Source organism: Moschus berezovskii, chromosome 17 (assembly GCF_049115385.1).
Source record: "Moschus berezovskii isolate FMDL1 chromosome 17, NW_MosBer_1.0, whole genome shotgun sequence".
NCBI lineage: Eukaryota > Metazoa > Chordata > Mammalia > Artiodactyla > Moschidae > Moschus > Moschus berezovskii.
In genome coordinates this window covers 59,581,275-59,603,749 of record NC_142476.1, presented here as the reverse complement: position 1 = coordinate 59,603,749, position 22,475 = coordinate 59,581,275, and the positions used below count along the sequence as shown (strand labels likewise).

The 22,475-nt window shown below is 35.5% G+C and overlaps 1 protein-coding gene across 1 annotated transcript in view; it reads left to right on the top strand.

Moving 5' to 3' along the window:
* The window catches only part of ADSS2 (adenylosuccinate synthase 2), a 32,104-nt gene that overhangs the window by 3,274 nt on the left and 6,355 nt on the right, over positions 1-22,475 (top strand). The window contains exons 2-10 of the mRNA XM_055419726.2: positions 10,653-10,755; positions 11,573-11,641; positions 13,511-13,561; positions 14,446-14,512; positions 14,793-14,900; positions 15,930-16,011; positions 18,723-18,849; positions 20,024-20,178; positions 21,558-21,682. Of these exons, the coding sequence (XP_055275701.1) occupies positions 10,653-10,755; positions 11,573-11,641; positions 13,511-13,561; positions 14,446-14,512; positions 14,793-14,900; positions 15,930-16,011; positions 18,723-18,849; positions 20,024-20,178; positions 21,558-21,682 (887 nt within the window). The remainder of the gene's footprint in view (positions 1-10,652; positions 10,756-11,572; positions 11,642-13,510; positions 13,562-14,445; positions 14,513-14,792; positions 14,901-15,929; positions 16,012-18,722; positions 18,850-20,023; positions 20,179-21,557; positions 21,683-22,475) is intronic.

Here is a 22,475-nt window from a genome sequence, read left to right as displayed (position 1 = left end):
GAAGGTCTATTACTGTCCTTCCACCCCAATTCCCTCAAAGTAAATTAGTCTTTATTTTCTTTATTTCGTCAAATAGAAACTACAGAGATTTTGACTATTGTACTTTATATCAGGCCTTAAGCATGGGCTTGTTTATTGTTCTGGTGAAAGTAAAGCTTGGTAGTCTTGGCTATGACAGGCATGAGGTTAGTTGCCTGTGATCGGGGTAGCTAGAACATAGAACAGTGTTTCCTTTCTTTGTGGTTTTCCCCAGGGTTTTAATGTTAATATAAAGAGGAAATACTAAGTAAAATTAATTATAAAGGGAAAGTATGTCCTGTCACATGCTGTGTGTAAAGTTGGCCATAAAACTAAGCACAATGAAAAAAATGTAGCTAGATGTGGGTATCTGCTGAAGGGTCTGAAACCAGCTATTAGCAAGTGATAAAGAAATGCAAAAGACATACCAGCAGCAACTGAGACTTTCTCCTTGAAATACTCAGAAAGGTTGAGAGATAATTTAAAAGAAAACAACTTCAGTGTTTTTTTTAATGCCTTAACCTTATACAGCTAAAGTTATCTTCTAAACCACCTTCCATAATTTTGAAGCTGGTGGAGAATTAGCATTTAAGGTAAGCCGTTCTTCCTGTTTTATAACAATTGCTGTTTCTTTGTCTCATATCAGGATTGTTTTCTGTATATAGTATTTATCAAGATCGTACATAAGTGATTACCACTGTGTGGTGTACTTGGTTAAATCTTACTTTCTTAAATTATTGTGCTTTCCCTAATAGAATGTTTTCCAGGTGGCGCTAGTGGTAAGAACCCACCTGCCAATGCAGAGTCGGACACAACTGAAGTGATTTAGTACTATTAGAATGTAGGTTTCTCAGAAAGAGGACTCATTCCCTTTTTGTTTTCTTCCTTAGCACCCAGTACTGCATGAGGCAGTGTGTGCTTAGTCGCTCAGTTGTGTCGACTCTTTGCGACGTCATGGACTGTAGCCCGCTAGGCTCCTCTCTCCATGGGATTCTCCAGGCAAGAATACTGGAGTGAGTTGCCATGCCCTGTTCCAGGGGATCCTTTCCAACCCGGGTCTCCTGCATTCAGGCAGATTCTTTACCATCTGAGCCACTAGGGAGTCCATGTGAGGCAGAGACGAAGTAAATACTCAACAAATATATATTGGGTGACCTGGATCACCCTTAGAAATTTCTTTGAATTCCGTAGTTTAGCCCTTTCCCGTATTATTTTAATCCGTGCTCAGTCGCTTTAGTCGTGTCTGACTGTGACCCTGTGAGCAGTAGCCCACAAGGCTCCTCTGTTCATGGGATTCTCCAGGCAAGGATACTGGAGTGGGTTGCAATGCCCTCCTCCACAGGATCTTCCCCACCCAGGGATTTAACCCACATCTCCTGTGTCTCCTGCATTGCAGGTGAATTCTTTGCTGCTGAGCCACTGGGGAAGCCTTATTATTTTTAATATATTCCTGGGCAATTTAATTGACTATTGATGTGAGCTTAATGTGGAATCCCCAGTGTTCCTTGGATTAACATTTGTTACATAGTATTTTTAGCTAGTATTTTTTTATGTTGTACTGTTTTGTTCAAAGGCTTCACTCCTTTAAAGTTTTATCTCCTGTATCTATGAGAAAATAGATAACTGATAATTGTATAATTTTTGTTCATTTCCTCAACAAATTTCAGTTGACTGCCATGTGTTTCTATTCTTTGCTGAGGACAGTAGATCTCAAAGTTTGGTCAATGAGGATGTCCCAAGTTGTTCACTATTTAAGCTTACTGTATTAGTATAGATAGTATGGTTTAATTTTATTTTTGAGGCATAAATTTTTTAATTATATGAAATTATCTTCAGTAATCTGACCAATATTATTCTGTTTCTTTAATTTTGGTGAGAAAGGGTGGATTAGTTTGGTAGTTTTAAGTATATTTAGGAAAAATTGTTGCCTAGAACAAATCTAGAGTGAACTTGTAAATTGATAATATACTTAATAGCTTACTTAACAGTAATTGGATAAAAGTCTGCGTATGTTTTGGGGACTAAGTCAGTGTTGACACCAGAGATTAATGTGGATTAGCTACATAACAAACAGTAAGTGAAGATTGGTGATGTTAGAATCTTTTTTATCAGTGGAAAAAGGGACGTTGAGGTATTCAGTATTGTCTGGGGAAACCTTTTGAAAAGAACAATAAAGTGTGTATAGCACAGGGAACGCAATGTTTTGTAATAACCTATGGGAGGAGACAGGGACGACAGAGAATGAGATGGCTGGATGGCATCACCGGCTCGATGGCCATGAGTTTGAGTGAACTCTGGGAGTTGGTGATGGACAGGGAGGCCTGGCGTGCTGTGATTCATGGGGTCACAGAGAGTCGGACATGACTGAGTGACTGAACTGAACTGAATAAGGGAAAAGAATCTAAAAAAAAAGGTATATATGTGTGTATAACGAACCACTTCACTGTCTACCTGAAACTAACACAACATTGTAAATCAACTTTGTGTTGTTGCTAAGTCGTGTCCAACTCTTTGTTATCCCTGAACTGCAGCACGCCAGGCTTCCCTGTCCTTCACCATCTCCAGGAGTTTGCTCAAACTCATGTCCATTGAGCCGATGATGCCATCCAACCATCTCATCCTCTGTCACCCCATACTCCTCGCGCCCTCAATCTTTCCCAGTATCAGGGTCTTTTCCAATGAGTCAGCTCTTAGCCTCAGGTGGCCAAAGTATTGGAGCATTAGCTTCAGCATCAGTCCTTCCAGTGAATATTCAGGGTTGAAGATTCCAGCTTGTGCTTCATCCAGCCCAGCATTTCGCGTGATGTACTCTGCACAGAAGTTAAATATACAGCCTTGATGTACTCCTTTTCCATTTTTGAACCAGTCCATTGTTCCATGTCCAGTTCTAACCATTGCTTCTTGACTTGCATACAGGTTTCTCTGGTGGCAGGTAAGGTGGTCTGGTAGTCTCATCTCTTTAAGAATTTCCCACAGTTTGTTGTATGCTTCAATTAAAAAAAAAAAAAAAGGGACAGTTAATAGAGGACAGTTCCCATGGCTACTCTGGCTCCAAGATGGAATGGTTCTTTACGTTTACATTGAACCAACGTTTAATTATATTTAATTCAATGTAATAAAATTCCTCTCTAAAAAATAGGAGGTCCCATGGCATTTTTTAAAATGGGACTTTTGTCTGTATTATGTTTTAAAACCCGATTAAAGGAAGGGTTTTATTTACGAGAGAAGATTTTTTTGACTTGAAATCTACAGTTCAGTGTCAGTGTGTTTTAAGAAAACATCTCCGTAAATGTTTTAATGATCAGGGGAGTTTTTATCTGGCCTGTGTAAAGAGCTGCATTACATTGGTTTATGCCTGTTGTGGTTGCACGTCTGATCCTCCTGTCTATGACTGTGGTTATCTCTGACCCTTGTTAAGTGTGTGTGTTAGAGCACGCACACGCACCTGGAATCTGGAGCTTCTTAATCAGGAACCTGAGATCCTCCAAGTCTATTCCTCTTTCCATTTTCCTTGTGAGTTGTTTTATAATGTAATTTAAGGTACAGAATACAAGGTACCTGAGATTTTTGTCATCCATGTGACACTTATCTGTGTATGAAACTGGAAGGTAAACGTAATACTGTAAGGTAAGGCAGATATCTTAAGCCTTTAAGAGATAGCTGAGCAGTGCACTTGGATGTCTTTGCTAAATAGAAATTCAGATACCCTGTATATGTTTTCCTATCTAGCGTGTCTGGTTACTGTTGAATAGTTTAATTTGATCAGCTTACTGCTGGTAATTTAAACCTGTTCTACTTTGGAATCACAAGCTAATTGCAGTTAATTGAGTGTTTTTATAAAAGAACAGCCATCCTTGTTTATAATACCTTTATTGCTGCAGATTGCTGTGTTTTAGTTTTGGCAAATAGTGAAATCAACAACGGGACCCAGGCCGGAACAGTCTTTACCGAGAAAAACAGCACAGGTAATCGGGACCAACTCAAAGCAAGACTAGGCTTCTAAGGAGGTTGAAGACTAGATATGAAGTGGGAACCCTTTTTTGGTTGCTAGAATAGTTCAAAGGCATGGGTCTGAGGCATTGCTACTCTCTGCTGTAATCCATAGTGTTTATTCTGACCTTTTTTGCATTGATGTTCATTTTGAGCTCTGTGATTACAGTATAGTATTCATGTATTCAGAGGAACAAGGACAAAGAGAAGACACAGACTATTTTGGAGGCCAAACCAAGTGGCCTGAGTAATGCCTCTGGGCTGTGTGCATGAAATTGTTAGCCCTTAACACTGTTGCTATTAGATAGAAAAGAGACACCATTGTTTCAGGTTTATGACATTGACTGTGTCCATCTCCTCTCACAGCAGAGACTCAGTTGGAGTGATTTTGGAAAGAGGAAGACCTAGTAGCAAACTAAGTCAACACTCAGGAGTTAACTTGTGCAGACTAGTGTCATTTCATTCCAATCTTACAAGAAATTTTTTTTTCTTTTCCTTTCCTTTCCTCTCCTGGACCTTAGAAACTTACATATAACATTTCCTGATCCAAACTTATTCTAGGCTTGATAGCCTCTGGTTCTGAGGAACTATGGAAAGAAAATTAAAAACACTTGTCTTCTGACTTTCTTAAGTTTAAAGTCAAATTGGGGGGAAAAGTATACATGAAAACAGTATAAAAGAGCTAAATATTTTTATTTTGAAATATACAACCTAAGACCTCAAGAAACAAACCAACCAGTGGAGCCCCAAAGTGGCTTCATATTGTTTGGCAAGTCTCTTTGAGGAAAATCATGTTTATAATGCCTTTTATGATATTTAAGAGAACAGTTACAAAACAACTAAATAATGATATATTATCCCTGTGTCCTCCAGTACCATGTTTTAGAGGTTTATTCTTGACGGCATAGATATTAAAATTTAGAAGTTAGTTTTTAATTGAAGTATAGTTGATATACAGTATTAGTTTCAGGTGTATATAAGTTAATCATCTTATACCAGTTGTTACTAGTGCAGGATGTGAATTTAGAGAATGGGCTGTATACATACCATCTTGCAGTGACTTTGTTTTGTAAATAATTTGGATTCTTTACAAACAATGGAAAAGGGACTGTCTTAAGCAAAATGGGGCTATGTTTAAAGGAAGACCTAGATGGCTAAACCTTGGAGTGGCCTGGCCTTAGGCAGCTCCTTGGATCTCAGCAGGCAGAACTGGCCGTTTTTCTCTTTAGGATGCTGTCTTAGGTGATAGGCATCGCTCACAATCAAATTCCTGAGAGAAGCATGATTGGCTCAGGCCTGGATCAGGTTTCCTTGTCTGGGTCAATTACTGTGGCCAGAGGGGATGATTACACACTACCATTTACAAAGTAAATGGTAAGGGGGAGGGGAGGCAGAGGGACTCAATGTACTGAAGTATAACTGCCCTTCAGTTCATTTCATATGGGAAGATAAGAAATGAGGAAACAGTTCAGGGTTATTCTCATTTGTAAGTTGTTTTCTAATATATTGAAGACCTTTCATGCTTTTCTGGAGGGAAAATGTTTGGTGTTAAATAGGTTTTTATTATTTTAACTATAATTAAAATAATGAGACTTAGCTGTATTGGTTTTTAAACCCTAAAAGTGTATACAGGAAACTTTGCTCTTCATCTTGGAGAACATAGAATTTTAGTTCTGCTCTCCCCTACCTCCATCATAGATTATTTCAGTGAGGTACAGTTTTGGGGTTTTTTTTGGTCATTAAGAAGCTTGTTTAATATTTACATACAATCTTAATGTAAGAGTCAAAGAAAATCAGTAAAATAAACACCAAATTCGAGGATGTTTTTGTGATTGTGCTGAGTGCTGATTGGATGACTGGATTTTTTCCTTTTACATATTCTTCACTTAAATATTGTTAATTTCCTTTTGTTTTGAAGAGGTGTTAGAATGACTTTATTTTCAAAGAATTGTAGAGTTTTACTTTTCTAAAATTATCATTGTTGTTGTTGTTCAGTTACTAACTCTTGTCCAACTGTTTCTGACCCTAAAGCACACCAGGCTTCCCTGTCCTCCACTGTCTTCCAGGGTTTGCTCAATTTCAATTCCATTGAATCGGTAATGCTATCTAACCATCTCATTAATTAGTCCATATCAAATAAGTACTAATAGTGTCTAGGACTTTATTGGTCACTGGGGGGGAAGCAAAGAAGTACTGCTGCTGCTGCTAAGTTGCTTCAGTCGTGTCCGACTCTGTGTGACCCCACAAACAGCAGCCCACCAGGCTCCCCCATCCCTGGGATTCTGCAGGCAAGAACATTGGAGTGGGTTGCCATTTCCTTCTCCAAAATTGAGCCCTTATATTTAAAGAGTTTATATTCCTCATCTTATATCCCTGCTGAATTTTACATTTGTTCTTGTTATTTAATGTAAGAAAAATATATAAGGCATTATAAACTTATGTTTTTCCTCAAAGAGACTTGCCACACAATATGCAGCCACTTTTAAGCCCCACTCATTTGTTTAATGGGGTTTTAGATGGTATATTTCAAAATTAAAAATGTTCAAAAGTGAAGACATCTGAGATTCATTAAGAAGTATTTTCTCGATTGATACGGTTGATCTGCAAAACAGCATTAATTACTGTTCCACAGCTCCTTGTTTCTATAACAATTGAACATATTCTGTTTTTTTAGTTAAGTAGTATAAAATATACAGCTGTGATATTTAGAAGTATTTGTTAAATGCTGCATGAGTGAGTGGGATCATAAGTGTTACGGGAATTTAGCAAAGCAACAAGAGGTAGTTACATATAGCTATTAATATAAATATGTGGTTAATGTTGTATCTGGAGGGATACTTTTCCAAATTTGCTTTGAGGCATCTGTTAAAAGTAGAACGAAAGATATATTTATCTTCCATCATTTATCTGGCCTTCCCAGCGCTAGTTAGGAGAAACATTAAACATAATTAAACATGTATGTTCTTGCTACTTATCTAGCTACTTACTACAGAGAGTTGTCCATCTGAGAAGCTGTTCCATCGCAAATGTGGGAGTATGCAGTTCAGAATACAGTTGGCCCTCCATATCCATGGGTTCTGTATCCAAGGATTCAACCAACTGTCAATCAAAAATAAATTGAAAAAAAAGAAAAATCCAGAAAGTTCCAAAAAGCAAAACTTGAATTTGCTATGCTGGCAACTATTTACATAGCATTTATGTTGTATTGGATATTATAAGTAATCTGGAGATGATTTAAAGTATCCCTGAGGGTTTGCATAAGTTATATGCAAATGTTGCACTATACAAGGGATTTAAACACTTGTGGATTTTGGTGTCTGTGGGGGTCCTGGCACCAATCTCCTGTGGATACAGGAGGACTGTATCTACCCTGGTAATGTGGTCATGGGTGTTGGTGGTTGGGTGAGACTGGCAATGGTAGTTCTATTGAAACCTCTTTGTTTTGCTGTCTGCTGCTAACATGTGACCCCTCCTTGGACCTGTGTTTCAGAACAATTTCCTCAGCTCCCAAGAAGAATTTTGTATATTCCACACAATTTATGGGCTTCCCTGGTGGCTCAGGTGGTAAAGAATCTACCTGCAATGTGGGAGACCTGGGTTCGATACCTGGATTGGGAAGATCCCCTGGAGGAGGGCATGGCAGTCCACTCCAGTATTCTTGCCTGGAGAATCCACATGGACAGAGGAGCTACAGTCCATGGGGTCACAAAGAGTCGGACACAACTGAGCGACTAAGCACATTGCACACAAAATTTATACATATTTTAGGTTGGCATCCAAATAGGCATTTGAAATTTGAAGCTTCATCTGAGGCTTTTTGTGAAATGACCCTATACTAAAAGTTTTATCATATATAGATTTGTCAAAAAATGCCTTATGAGTAGCTCTGTCTCAGTTCACCTCAGGACTCTTCTGCACAGCAAGTGTTTCAAGATTAGAAGCTTTTATACCCCAACCCTCGCAGGGCACTAGTGACCAAACATAACTAGCTAATACATGCATTTTCTCCCTTAACTCCTCAGCAGGATAATTTAGGGTTATTCTTGAATATATTTAACCATATTTTCCTACTCAGTCAAACAATTTAAGTGGAATTTAAATCATATAGTAATCCTTAACAAGGCATTGGTTATTGAACAATCTTGGTTAACGTTTGAATGAGCAAGCTGTTCACGAAAGTGTGATTTCAAGCCTTTTGCAGCTGAACTTTTCCAGCCTGAACCACCACCTGTGTGTAAACTTGGAGAACTCAAAGAATTAAACCAATATATCGCCCTAAAGTCATTTATCACCAATCACAATGACCTGTCTCAAATATATCAGCCACTATCTTTCCATCATTATGTCCTGTCTTACTAAGATATTATCTGAGAGTAGTAGGCTTTGTTATACACAAGAACAACTGAGTTAAAAATTATTTCTCCAAATTACTATATTAGTATATCTTTAAAAACAGCTGTGTTAAAAAAAATGTGTAAAGAGACTTATTTTAAAAGTTCACATCAAAATTACAAAGTAGATAGTTTGTTTTATATTAAGCAAATGATGAATTAAAAAGAAAACTGGTTCTGCTTAAATAATAACACTTTATTGTTTGTTTCAAAGTCACCAGTACTTTACAACAGTTTAATATGAATTCACTAAATTTAGTGTTTTATAACAATTTAGAGTAAATAGTTATAGTAACAAATTAACATTTTCCTAAGATTTGAAGAAATTTTAATGATTTTTCATACTCTGAAAATATTTTTTCCTGTAACTTGGGGGAAGTTTCCTAAATCACAAAAAGTTGTGATAAAAAGGCTAATATTTGTATGAGGGAGGGAATGAAAGAAAAGCCATAAAAACCAAGTAAGAATTGTCCTATGGGTTTTTTAAGAATGACTAAGATCAATATGTTTTTTTTTTTTTTTCAGTATATTCTTTGGTTTATGTAATACATGTTTTAGGATTCTGTCAGAGTTGGTGATAAACTTGCCAAGGGTAAAATAATAATAAAGTATGTACCAGGAAGTAGATTGAACATTGTTAATAAAAACAAAAGGTTGGAAACAACCCAAATGCCTTTCTGGGACCAGTTTAATAAATTTATGTGTCCTTATTAAAAAGAATGCAGTGTTGCTGTTGAAAGGATGAGGTTTTCTCTTTGCAAGGTTATAGAATGAGCTTTAATATTTGTTAAGTAGAAAAGCAATTTGCCCAGGTATATATCTTTGCTCCTATTTGCATAGGTGGAATATGCAAATATGTGTTTGTATATGCAGAATTACTTGGGGAAGGACGCAAAGCTGGTGGTAACAGCAGCCTTGTAGCAGGGAAGTGCAGAGTATGAGAAAGACTTCACTTTTTACTGTGCATCCTGCTGTGCCTTTTGTATCCATATGCAGATGTTGCCTACAAATAAGTAAATAGTAAAAAAATATATTCACCTGTTCCTTTTATGGTGTCAAGTAAAGGAGGTATTGCTTAAATCTCTGCTTCTGTCTTCCTGTGTCTTGTCACCTACCTGTTATCTGGTAGACTACAGGCTACCACTGCCAAGTCTTTTTTTTCTTTTAAACATACGTGACATAACTAGTCTTTAAGCAAGGAATTCTTTGTACAGTGCAAAACACTGTAAATAAATATTTGCTTTGTTGAAGATTTTTTTTTGCAGAACCTATTTTTCTAGCATTTTTGTGAATTCATGATGACGGTAAAAGTACGTAATTTTGGTAACTTGTGATCAAGTTAAACTAGTCGTGTCCTGCAAAGATGTTGTTAAACTTTTTGTTTGTTCAGATATAGTCCTAGTTTGTTGTTTATTTTTAAATTATTGTTAGTGTTCTGTAGATATTTAAACATAATCAAACTGATTTGTGTCTTTTCCTCATGCTTTTTAAACTTAGAAATTAGAAAAATTGTCTGGTCAGTTAATACTGTCTCATTTGTACCTGATTTTTATAATTCAGTTTCATATTTTGTTTCATAGAGTAGAAATTTCACCATGGATTTGTACTATGATGCTCAGCTTTAGAATTTCCAGTGTATTACTTTAGCCAGAGACAAGCAGATTCAAGAAATTGGTCACTAATCAAGCTCACAAGACTGATTTTAAAATTTTAAAATTAGTCTTCAGGATAACTAATAGTTGAGGGAATTACTTGGGTGATATCATAGTTGATAAATCCATATAAGAATAATAATTTTAGTTCACAGAGTTGCTTGTCACACTTTTAGGACAATGAGAATTATATGAATATTTCTACCAAGTTAGGATAGATTACTTTTTCTATTTTAAAGGTCAGTGTCATGGATAATTAAGTAGATTGCTACATGTTCCACATAGTGCCAGAAACAGAATAACATGCTAAGTTCCCTGTACTTTGTTCATATTTTTCTTTCTTTTTAAGATGGGATGTATCTTCCAGAAATCTGAGTTCTCCAATTTCTAGATCCTATTAGGAATAATCACTCAAGTAGGGAAAGGAGAGAGGATGACCAAACTGTTGTAAGCCTCTAGAGAATAAGTATTCGTGACAAATACTTGGGTTGCCTCAAGTAACATTGTCATTTTAGTAGGAGATCTTTAATTCACTTTGGAAGGAGTTATATTGCTTGTCATATTCATTGTTAGGTTTAGTTTTCCTAATCTTGTATTTCAGGGAGGAAATAATGCTGGCCATACAGTTGTTGTAGATTCTGTGGAGTATGATTTTCACCTTTTACCCAGTGGAATAATTAACCCGAATGTTACTGCATTCATTGGTAAGTATGTAAACTGAACTTAGGGATTTTCTTCCCCCAGTTGATAATAGTGTTTATTTTTCATTAAACTTATTTAATCTCTAATCAAATGATTTATTGATTGCTTATTAATCCTGACAGTGGTACCTCCTGGAATATACCTGACTTTGACTGTTTAACACATCTTTTAGATCTTTTAGCCCTAATACTTTTTGGAATGATTACTTTGCATTTATTTCTTATTGGCATTCTTAACTGTGTAGCAAAGTGTTGGATCATCAAATCAGGTTTCCAAGCACTATGAAGCATAGTAAGAAAAGCGAGAAGTCTGTGTTTCATGGATGGATTCTGAATGCTTGAAACATAAGATGAAATCTGACATTTTCTCTTCTAGTCTTTTGTTTTTAAAAATGCTAATCACAACCCAGTAAATTGATTTTATGGCCACTAATTGGTTTGAATCCCCAAGCTGAAAGACTGTGATCTGGTTCAGTTTGCCTAAAACTATATAACTGGTTCCTTTCAAAATAACAGTTTCACTTCATTTCAAAGAAATTTCAAAGTTTATCGAGGGTAGTTTTAAGTGTTTCATATTATGTGTATTATATTCTATTGTGTATTTACATTTACTACTGTTTAAGACTTGGCATCATTTCTGTGGTAACTCCCTGATAAATTAGAATGTTTCACTAATCAAAGTGTGTCACTCTTCTGCTATTCTAGATAAGGGTTATTGTAAATGTCTTTGTTTAAATATCATTATGTATTACAAATATAGATGTTTAAAGTTGGGATTTGTTTATTTGTGTGTATGTGTTTTTTTTTTTTTTTTTTTAAGGAAATGGTGTGGTGATTCATCTACCTGGATTGTTTGAGGAAGCAGAAAAAAATGTTCAAAAAGGAAAAGGTATGAAAGAATGAGTCTGCTTTCTCTGGTAACCAGTTATTTGGTTTTTTTTGTAGGGGGTAAAGTTTTAAAGGGACTCTCATTCCAGAAAAAACTTCACATTTTTATCTTCTACTTTAAAATTGCAGGTTATTGTAGGACATAATTTTTATTTATTTTAATAAATTTTTATTAAATTTTATTTATTATAATCAGTGTTCTAAACAAAAGACAAGCATAGCAAGTTCATTGTGTAAGTCCTGATTTTTTACACATTGGTTATCTGCAAACCTTATCTTTAGGTAGCTAGAATTACTGTATGTTGGTGACACGACTCTAGGAAGTTCTCAGGCTCATTTTGTCACTTGTGCTTGCTAGCATCCTCTTCTGCACAAACCAAAATTAGCTTAAGGCAGTTTTAGGAAGCCACTGTAGCCCATTTTGTACACCATTAGCCTAATTTCCTAGAGGATCTAGAAGTCCCTTGGTTACTACAACCCAGGACAAAAGAGGGTTATTTGGATCCCACCCTCCACTTCCACCTTAAAAAAAGACTTGATTTCTTGCCTTCTCTCATCTTTTCTGGAGTTTTGGAAGTCTGTTTATGTTCAATTTGGCTGCCTTTCTAGGGTTTGAGGGGACTGTGACAATACAAATAAAATATAATTGAGAAAAATCTTTAGTGTAGTTTCCCCTTAACTCATATTCAATGTACTAAGTCCTAATAAATTTTTAAAGTTTATCTTTCATGCATAAAAGTAGCAGTCCATCCATCCTTAAGTGTTCCTGACAACTAAATCTGACTTAGAAGGATCCTGTCTTGCTTCTGTCTCTAGCCTTCCCTGAAATTGTGCCTGTTTGTGTGTCTGCTGTCTTTGGTTGGTTGGGTTGAGGTTCCCATGCTGCTCTCCACTGTTCTGCACCCTCCTTTACAGTTTTGCCCTACTGTCTTTCCTTCTGCCCTGCCTAACCCAGCTGAATCCGCCTGACTGAATTTCTTTGTAATGTTTACTTTATAATATTGCCTAAGCTAACTTTCAAATACATATGTGTTTACATGTCAACAACTTTGGGGGGGCTTAATATCTTCTTTATAAGGAATATTTTTAAAACAAATCTTGGCATATTATCAAAAGTAATTAATTTTTTACTATTCAAATACTAATTTTGAAAATTAGTATTTGGTGGCTTATCCTTAGAATACATATAACCTGGGCTGGGTGGCTAATCCTTAGAATACGTATAACCTAAGGTTCTGTCTTTAAAGAAAAATATCTAAATTCATTTATTTATTCAATCAACAGTCATTTTCTTTGAACATTTATTGGATGCCAGACCCCGTGCTATGAAAACTCATGACCCCTACTCTGAGGCATTCACATTTAGATGGGAAGATACATGGATCTTCTTATAATTCAGTGTGATAAGTGCAGTAATAGATAGTACTTTGGAAGAATTAGTGAGAACATTTTATTATTTTGTTTAATCACATTTTTTGTAATTGTCTTGGGAAAGGGCATCATTCCCAAAGTTAACTCCCTTTTCTCAAAATTCTCCCCATGCTCTGCTCCTCACCCCCCACTGCTGACAAAATGATATTTTGTACCATTTGTGTTTTTGGATGCTTAAAAGTATTTTATGTGGCTATGGCTGGCTTGAGTTTGGAACAACTTAGAGCAAAACATTTAGAAAGATAGAATTTGTGAATGAGTTTATATAATGACAGATGAGAAAATTCTTGTTAAACATAGTTCCTATGCAGAAGAAAAGATACTAAAATGATTACTTCAGTGAAAAACACTTTAAACATTGTATTTCTAAGGAAATTAAAATTTAAAAATTATTATACAAATGTTCAGTTAAGCATGTCTATTCTTCCCTTCTTTCTAGGTCTGGAAGGCTGGGAGAAAAGGCTTATCATATCTGACAGAGCTCATATTGGTAAGGGGGATGTAGTGCATTTATATATAACTGTCTTTTTTATCAGAAACATATGAAAGCATTTAATAGATGATTTGATCTTTAATTTTATTGAAAACTAAGTAGCGTGAATTGTAACAATTGAGTTCAAGTACATGAAATATTAATTTTTTCCTTCTGTTTCTGATAAGGACTAGGTTAAGATTACCTATTTCTGAAGAATTAGCTAATTAAATGAATAAGCTGTATTTCAATAGGCTTTGCTACTACTTTTTGAAAATAAACCATATTAAAATACAAAGCATTTATTTGCACATATTATTAACCTCTTTATATCTTTATGGCTCGTTTATTGTCAACAAGTACATTGGGACCTTGCTTTTTATTCATTGTGATTATGTTCCTTTTAATTGGAGTGTTTAAACTATTTACTTTTAGTATAGTTAATTAGTGGTATGGTTGAATTTATATTTACTCTTTGTTTTCTATTTGTTCTTTGTCTTTTTTCTTCTCTCCTGATTTCTTTGGGATTTGATTTTTTTAATAGTATCTCCACTATTAGCTTATGAGGAAGAGAAGAGGGAGATGATCAACATAACCCCCAAATTTCTAGAGTCCAAAACTTGCAGAGAATATCTTAGTAAAATGAGTTTTATAGAATTGTAGGGTAGGGTATTCCAAAATTACTGTCTTAAGGAGTCATTTGTAAAAATAGGATAGATTTCAATAAATAGGAATGAATGATCAGGCATATTTTCATAATAATATACCACTTAGGATTGTATTTGTCATAAAGAAGCTAGGCTGAAGGGATTTGTAACTTAAGTAATTTAAAACAAAATACATTTTGCTTTCCTACATTACTTTTGATTCAGTGACAACTGATTTTGTTTTTCCTCCCTCAGTATTTGACTTTCATCAAGCAGCTGATGGTATCCAGGAACAACAGAGACAAGAACAAGCAGGAAAAAAGTATGTTCTGTTTTTTGTGGGTTTTTGTGGGTGGGTGTGTGCAATTTTAAGCATATCTAGTCTTTTTTTGTTTCAATTCTAGGCCAGAAGTTTAAGAAAAATAACTATTAGACTATCCTGTTTAGATTTCAGAGAAAATCAGTAAGATCATGAAAATAAACGTAAAGGAAATAGCATAAACAGAAAACACTCATAGTAACTTAATTCTTTGTGGTCAGCTGATCATTAAGAACTGGATCTTTCTTTTCTAACTCAGAGCTTGTTTTGATCTATTTTTAAGTTTGGGTACCACAAAAAAGGGCATTGGCCCAGTTTATTCTTCCAAAGCTGCTCGGAGTGGACTCAGGATGTGTGATCTTGTTTCTGACTTTGATGGCTTCTCAGAGAGGTAACTATCTTGTATTTCAAAATGGAAAGAGCAAATGGATTTTTAGAATTTTTAAAACTCAATATTCAAATTGATAAAAATCTATATTCTAGTTGATTCGTGGTGGTTGGCTTTTTCGTTTCTTTTGAAATACTAAAGTTATTTTTTATTACATTTGAATTGGTCCTTAATTTGAGATTAACTTCATGAAAATAACATGATGTCGATATCATATGAGTACTCCCAGAAAGACAAAGCCAAAATTATATTACAGGATTGGAATTTAGAATGCTTTACTGAGAAATAGACATGTTTCCAGGGGGATGTGGCAGTGCTATGGTGTGGTCTCCATATCCTAGGGTCTTGATCCTCAGATTTTCAAGTTTTAAGACACTGTTGTGTCCTTTCACCTAGAAATAATTAGGTTATCAGGTACTTGTGAACTAACATGTGTCAAGCTCAGCTTGAAAAATAGGAATGCCACCTTGACATTTAATCACTGTAGAAAAATCTCCATGGGAAACCTAATAATTATCAGTAAACTATATGGTGACTCAGTGATGAGTTAGTTGGTTGCATCTAATAACAGCATCAAAGATCACTTGCTGTATCCATTTTCAGTCAGCAGTTTGTCTGTCTGCATTGTTAGAGCACCTCCAGTGAGAATATTGGAGACAAGTTGCTAATGTCTGTCGCCGACTCTCCTGAAAACATCATTTTAGACCATTCCTTTTTATCTTTCACAGAGTATAATATAATTAATTCATATTTAAGTCTTGTGGTTACAGATTTGAGTCATTCCCTGCTCCTCCTGCCCCTCACACACATCACCTTAATTATATTGTTGATATTCCTATCAGTAAAAAATATTTTGAGTGTATCATTTATTCATATGACTGACCTTAATTAGATTCTGTTTCTCAGAGTGTAACTTCATTTTGGGGATTGTTATTAAGACCACTTAACTCCAGAAATCATTTGAATAGAATGAAATTATTCAGAATATTTTTAAACAGAGATAAGGTCTTGATTTATCTCTTTTTTCCTCAGGTTCAAAGTTCTGGCTAACCAGTACAAATCTATATATCCTACTTTGGAAATAGACATTGAAGGTGAATTACAAAAACTCAAGGTAATGCTTTCTGACATTTATAATGTCCTTGTTAAAACTTGTTTGCCAAAATAGCATCTAGATCTTTCATTCATTCAGTCTTTGTATTAGGAACTGAAAATACGAGATTGAAGAACATGTGGTTAATAAGTGCCACACATATATGTGTAAAGTATTTTAGGTAAGAACTGGTAAAGTGAATTTGTATTTTTAAGACTAAAAGCATACAGGCCTAAAAGGATGTGGCATGTTTGAGTAACTTTACATGATGTGGCTTTAACAAAACATCCAGTGGGGACCAGGGACAAGAAATAAAGTACTTGAAAAGGAGCCTGACAGGCTATAGTGAATGAGATCACAAAAAGTTAGACAAGTAGGAACCAAATCATAAGTCTTGTGTTGCTCTTATATGCAGTAATAGGAAAGTTAGCTACTCAAAATTTTGAGCAGAATAAAAGGACTAACTTTATATTATATAAAAATCACTCATAAGCATTTGGAGGATAAATCAACTAAGGGACAAGTGAGAGATGATAACTTTTAAAGCTAACCAGCACATTTAGGACTGATACCCCAAAGGTTCAGTTAAAGGGACAGCTCTAAAGCATTGTACTCTTTAGAGACATAGAAAATGATTGACCAACGATTAGGACCACAGTTGGTGCCTAAGTTATTCAGTAATCAAGTTGCCTATCCTCTCCACCCTTCCATTCCTCCAAAATCTTTGGAGTTTCGAGCTGCTTCCTTTGTGTCTCACTATTACTCTTTCTTTCCTGTGAATAAGTATGACATCAGTTCCAGAACTGAATAGGAATTTACATACCTTGTATGTCATTTTAGAATTGAAGCAGACCTTAGGTCTACGTACTCACTGAATTTCTTTTGAAAAAGTGACCTTCAAGGGACATTGTGAATGTTAGGTATTTGGATTTCAGTATATTGATTGTTGCTTAGAATAGACTGCCACTTTGTTTTCTTTCTGTCATGAACAAATATTTTAAATTTATTAGTAGCAACTTGAAAATATTTACATGCTAATATACAGGTGTATCTTTTCAATTCTATTTTATACATATTCCATATGAATGTGAGGTAGATGAATAATAATGACCAGAGTTAGGTAAGAAGATTTTTAATAGGTAATGAACAGTATTCCCCCCTTATCCTTGGTTTTGCTTTTTGTGGTTTCAGTTTCCTATGGTCAACTGTGAAACAACTCTTAAGTTTTAAATTTGAGTAGTGTGATGAAACCTCTTGCTGTCCTACTCCATCCTGCCGAAGACATCTATCATTCCTTTGTCCAGTGCAAACTGCCCATTAGTCACTTACTAGCCATTTCACTTGCCAGATTGAGTGTCCTGATAGCACAGTGCTTATATTCAAGTGACCCTTTTAACTTACTAATGGCCCCAAGGTACAAGAGCAGTGATGCTGGCAATTTGGATACACCGAAGAGAAATCATACAGTGAAAGTTCTTGACTTTAATAAGGAAAGAGAAAAATATGCTGTGGTTGCTAAGGTCTACAGTAAGAATAAGTCTTCTATCCATCAGATTATAAAGAAGGAAAAAGAAATTTGTGCTAGTTTTGCTGTTGCAAAAGTATCAGTGTGTTACATAATTTTTATTACAGTATATTGTCATAAGTGTTCTATTTAATTATTGTTTATTGTTGATCTCTTGCTGTGCCTCATTTATAAATTAAATATTATCATAGTTATGTATGGATAGTAGAAAACACAGTGTATGTGGAGTTTGGTGTTGTCTGTGGTTTCAGGCATCCCCTGAGGGTCTTGGAACATATTCCCCTAGGATATGTGGGGGGACTGCTGTATGTTGAACCAGGACTTTAAGGAACATGATGAATGGTACAGTCATTTCAGGCATTAAAAAAAAAAAAAGACTAAAACAGGAAGAAGCATGAGACTGGGGACTAAGAGCCAGAGGGAGGTTATATGTCCATCAATAGGTATAACATACTCAATGAGTTCATGAGTGGATCTTGGAATTTCCATACTGGTCTGGCTAAACATTTAAACATGGTTGAAACTAGATTTTATTGCAGTAATACTATAGGCCTTGGGGGAACTCTTGTTTATATTTTTAATTGAATTTCTAGAATTAAGCAGTATTATTAATACTTTAAACATATTTTGAGAAAGTTTTATGTTTATGTGAGTTAGTATTTGATATTACTAGTAATACTGCTAAGGTATTTTACTGTAATGGAATACAGTGGGAAAAGAATATTAGTAATCAATTATTGATACTTGCTTGCTTGACAATGTCACTGGTGGCCCTCACAACATTTTGAGAAAGACTTTGAGGCACTTATGGTTATATGGACTCTAAGTGCTGCTTTTTTATTACCTGCAAAATATAAAAGCACAATATTCAGTTCTTTTTATTTTCCTAAAAGCTGGTTTATGAAGTATGAGTACTGGGCTGTTCAGAAGATTGTTATCATCATTTGAAGTGAGGTTGAAGTAGAACCTTTGAATTTCATTGTATCTCTACTTTTCTCCAAATAGTGTCTCTTTTCTGGTTCTGGAGAATCAGCATGAGAGACCAAAGCCAGTCCAAATGTTGCAATAGGGTGAGCATTGTCACCAATCCCTTTCTCCTTTCCAGTTGTCAGTTTTCACTGTCAAAAGTTGGGTAATTTTTACTCAGATAGTTTACATTGTAAATTTATTAGTATACATCGAACTTGGATTTTGTCTTTGTATATAGGGTTATATGGAAAGGATCAAACCAATGGTGAAAGATGGAGTTTATTTCCTGTATGAAGCTCTCCATGGACCACCAAAGAAAATCTTGGTAGAAGGTGCAAATGCAGCACTGCTAGATATTGATTTTGGTAAGTGAGACACACACTTATGGGAAGCATAACTGAGTCCTGAATTGCTTAAGATATGCATAATTAATGTTAGCATTAAAAGATTTTAGAATAAGGCTTTTTGCTTGTATATTCAGGAATGATAAAAGTTTGTCATCTTATCCTAACCCTTTCTTTAAAAAAGGAATAGTTTGTGTTTTGCAGTTCATTAGAAAAATGAAATCACTCTTTGGGTCAAGGGATTTTTGTTGTTGTTTGGTTTACAGCAATTCCAGACTGTATTTCCTTGGAACTGAAAGATGATTAGGTGAAAGAACCTATAATTCAACCTTTTAAAAACTATCGAGAGCTAATAATATATATTGTTACTAAGCATGCACATCCTAAGATCCATGGAAGTCTGTTTAATTAACTCCCTGGATGTGAGATTCTGAGTTTAAAAATCTGATGCTTATCATCTTCAAACTACTGCCTTTGTTGGCCTTTCAAGTTAAACATTATCTCTCAGTATAAGAATGATTGTTCTCAGCTGTTACTAACATTTCATTGACTTTTGACTCCAAGTAAGCCAATTAAAGTGTATTTCTGTACAGTAGTTACATATTCTTGATACCATAATATGCCTATCCAATCTGGAAAGAAAGCAGTGTCTAATTAGCATAGGGGATAGTTCAAGAATGAAGAAGATCTTGGGGTCAGGGTTGGAGGGGTAGGAAGTACACCTTTGCTTACTCTTGTCATTTCTGGGGTTTATTCCCTGAAGAGAGACCAAAAGGTCATAAAATGTGGAATACCACAGAATTCTTAGTGTACTCTTGTCACTCCAGGCTGCTGGGGTATCCGTATCAAGGGAGTAAAATAAATTTACTCTGGTTTAAATTAACAGAAAAGTATAAAATATAAATCTACGTAGTAGGATAACACCAGAGTTTTGGCATTAAATTAGGTGAGTACCTCCTGGACGGAACCGAGTAATTGCATCTACTCAAGGAGCGTCTGTAGTATAGCACTGCAGCGATAGCTTAACCACCTATGTTTTTATCTCTGCAGACAAAAAGAATCAGGAATAAAACATCGAGGCTTTGAAAGGGTGGTTCCATAAGTCTGTCAAATACCTAGAATATACTCAAATGCAGAATTTTAAAAAATAACGTCTATCACTTGTGTATATTTTACTGTTTGTTTCTGTTTTTAGGAACTTATCCTTTTGTGACCTCTTCGAACTGTACAGTTGGAGGTGTGTGTACTGGCTTGGGTATGCCCCCTCAAAACGTTGGAGAAGTGTATGGAGTTGTGAAAGCTTATACAACTAGAGTTGGTATTGGTGCCTTTCCTACAGAACAAGACAATGTAAGCCTGTTTCTCAGTAAATCTGATTCAAAAGTTTGAAAATGAAAAATCATGCTTTTTTCTTAATTATTGTGTTTTATGCATTTCACTTAATTTGCAAGATAATCAGTGCAACTTTAAAGAAAATTACATATACCTTTATTGTTAGTCCCAACAGATTGGCAATAAAAGGGGAGAGATTAGTGGGCACTTAAAGGTAACTGTAATTGCAGACAAGTGAAGGTGAGTTACTAAGGGGATTAAGATAGTAGAGGAAGGAGAATTTTAAAATAACAGATATCTTTCACCAAGAGCTTATTAGGAGTCAAGGTTGAGGGAAGTGATCTCCAGACATTGTCTAATCATAGCCCACTCTTTACTTGGTGGTGACCTCAGGCCAGCCACTGTTTAATTGCTGTAAACTTAGAAGCTCTTTGTATCCTCACAACAACTCTGGGAGCTGGATACTGTTAGCATCCCCATTCTTCATATGGGGAAACTGAGGCCTGGAGAACTGAAGTAACTGCCCCAGGCCACACAGATAAACAAGACTGAAATCCAAACCTGACAAGGCAGTATTTTACTTGTAATTGCATCCAACTATGTGTGATAATGAAATGATGGCTTTAATCAGAAAGGTGTAAATTAAGGAATAGATAGATGATAGATGGGAAAATTAGGTTGTAGGGAATGGGCTTCCCTGGTGACTCAGAGGTTAAAGCGTCTGCCTCCAATGCAGGAGACCCGGGTTCGATCCCTGGGTCGGGAAGATCCCCTGGAGAAGGAAATGGTAACCCACTCCAGTATTCTTGCCTGGAGAATCCCATGGACGGAGAAGCCTGGTAGGCTACAGTCCACGAGGTCGCAAAGAGTCGGACACGACTGAGCGACTGAACAGAACAGAACAGAACAGGGAATGGCTGTACCTTAGAACTTTGAGCATTGTTTTCACCCTTAATTTTCTTCGAAAGGACATTGTGGTAGCAACTACTAGATGGGACTTTGCCTTATGGTTTTCAGGAAAATCATCAAATTACAGTTCTTAGAACAAATTGGCCAAATTTATCTATTTTAGTAAATATTTATTAGCAGCTTAGTTTTTAATATGCAATATTTATATATGTTAATCTAAATTTTTAGAAGTTACCTGTATAATGTAAAAAAATATTGGTCTTAAAATAGTGGTTAAAAAAGTCAAAAGTAGATGTATTTCAAATAATGCCTCCTTCACATAAAATCTAACTCTGTGAAATTATACCGTCCAACTTAGTTATTTTTTCTGAAAGATATTTATCTTAAGAAACTTTATGCCTTGTTATATGATCTATAACGTGTTATATGATCTACTAGATTTAGAGTATTGGTATTCTAATCCTAAAGTTTTATTTTCTGTTCTTTAGGAAATTGGAGAATTATTACAAACAAGGGGTAGAGAGTTTGGTGTAACAACAGGAAGGAAAAGAAGATGTGGCTGGTTGGACCTTGTTTTGCTCAAATATGCTCATATGATTAATGGATTTACTGCGTGAGTATTCTTAGAAACACTTCATAAATGACAGTTCATGACTACAAGTTAAATTTTGTGGAGTGCAAACTTGAGGTCGTGCACTAATACAAAAATTTCACTCTTTAGACTCCAAATGAAATTGCAGTTCAGAAGTGGACCAAAATACAGGGGAGGGGTGCATAAGGAGAGAGACCCTAGTTTTTCTCCCTAGACATCCAAGGTTTGGGAGAGAAAATCTTGATACTCTTACATGCATGTAAGTTTAGAGGGAAGTAAGACAGGCAGGAAGAAAGGTGAGTAGGTAGATAGATGGAGCAGCATAGAGTATGTATATCAGAGGGGCGGCAACGTAGCTGAGTTAGTGGGTAGGTTTGATTGACATCTAACTTTCTGGATTCAAGTATCAGATCCATACATGATGCTGTGTGACTTTGGGTAAGTTAATCTTTCTGTGCCTTTTTCATCATCTTTAAAATCTAAATAATAGTACTATCTACATCAAAGGGGTATTTTGAAATCTAGATGAGAGTATATAGCATGCTGCCTGGTACACTAAAAATGCTCAGCAAAAGTTGCTATTAATATTGATGCATACACATAATAAATGTAAAGATGTACTCATGTTTGTAATAATCTGTGGACAAGAATCTCAGACCTAGTGTTTTATCTAATTTCTATAGATTTTCCTAGAAAACTGTTTTCCAGCCAATTTATTGGGAGATTTTGATGTGTTATGAAGAGATCCTCACTCTCCTTTGATAATTTCTGACCAGAAGGGTAGTGTTAAAGGAGAGTGAAGAAATGAGGATTG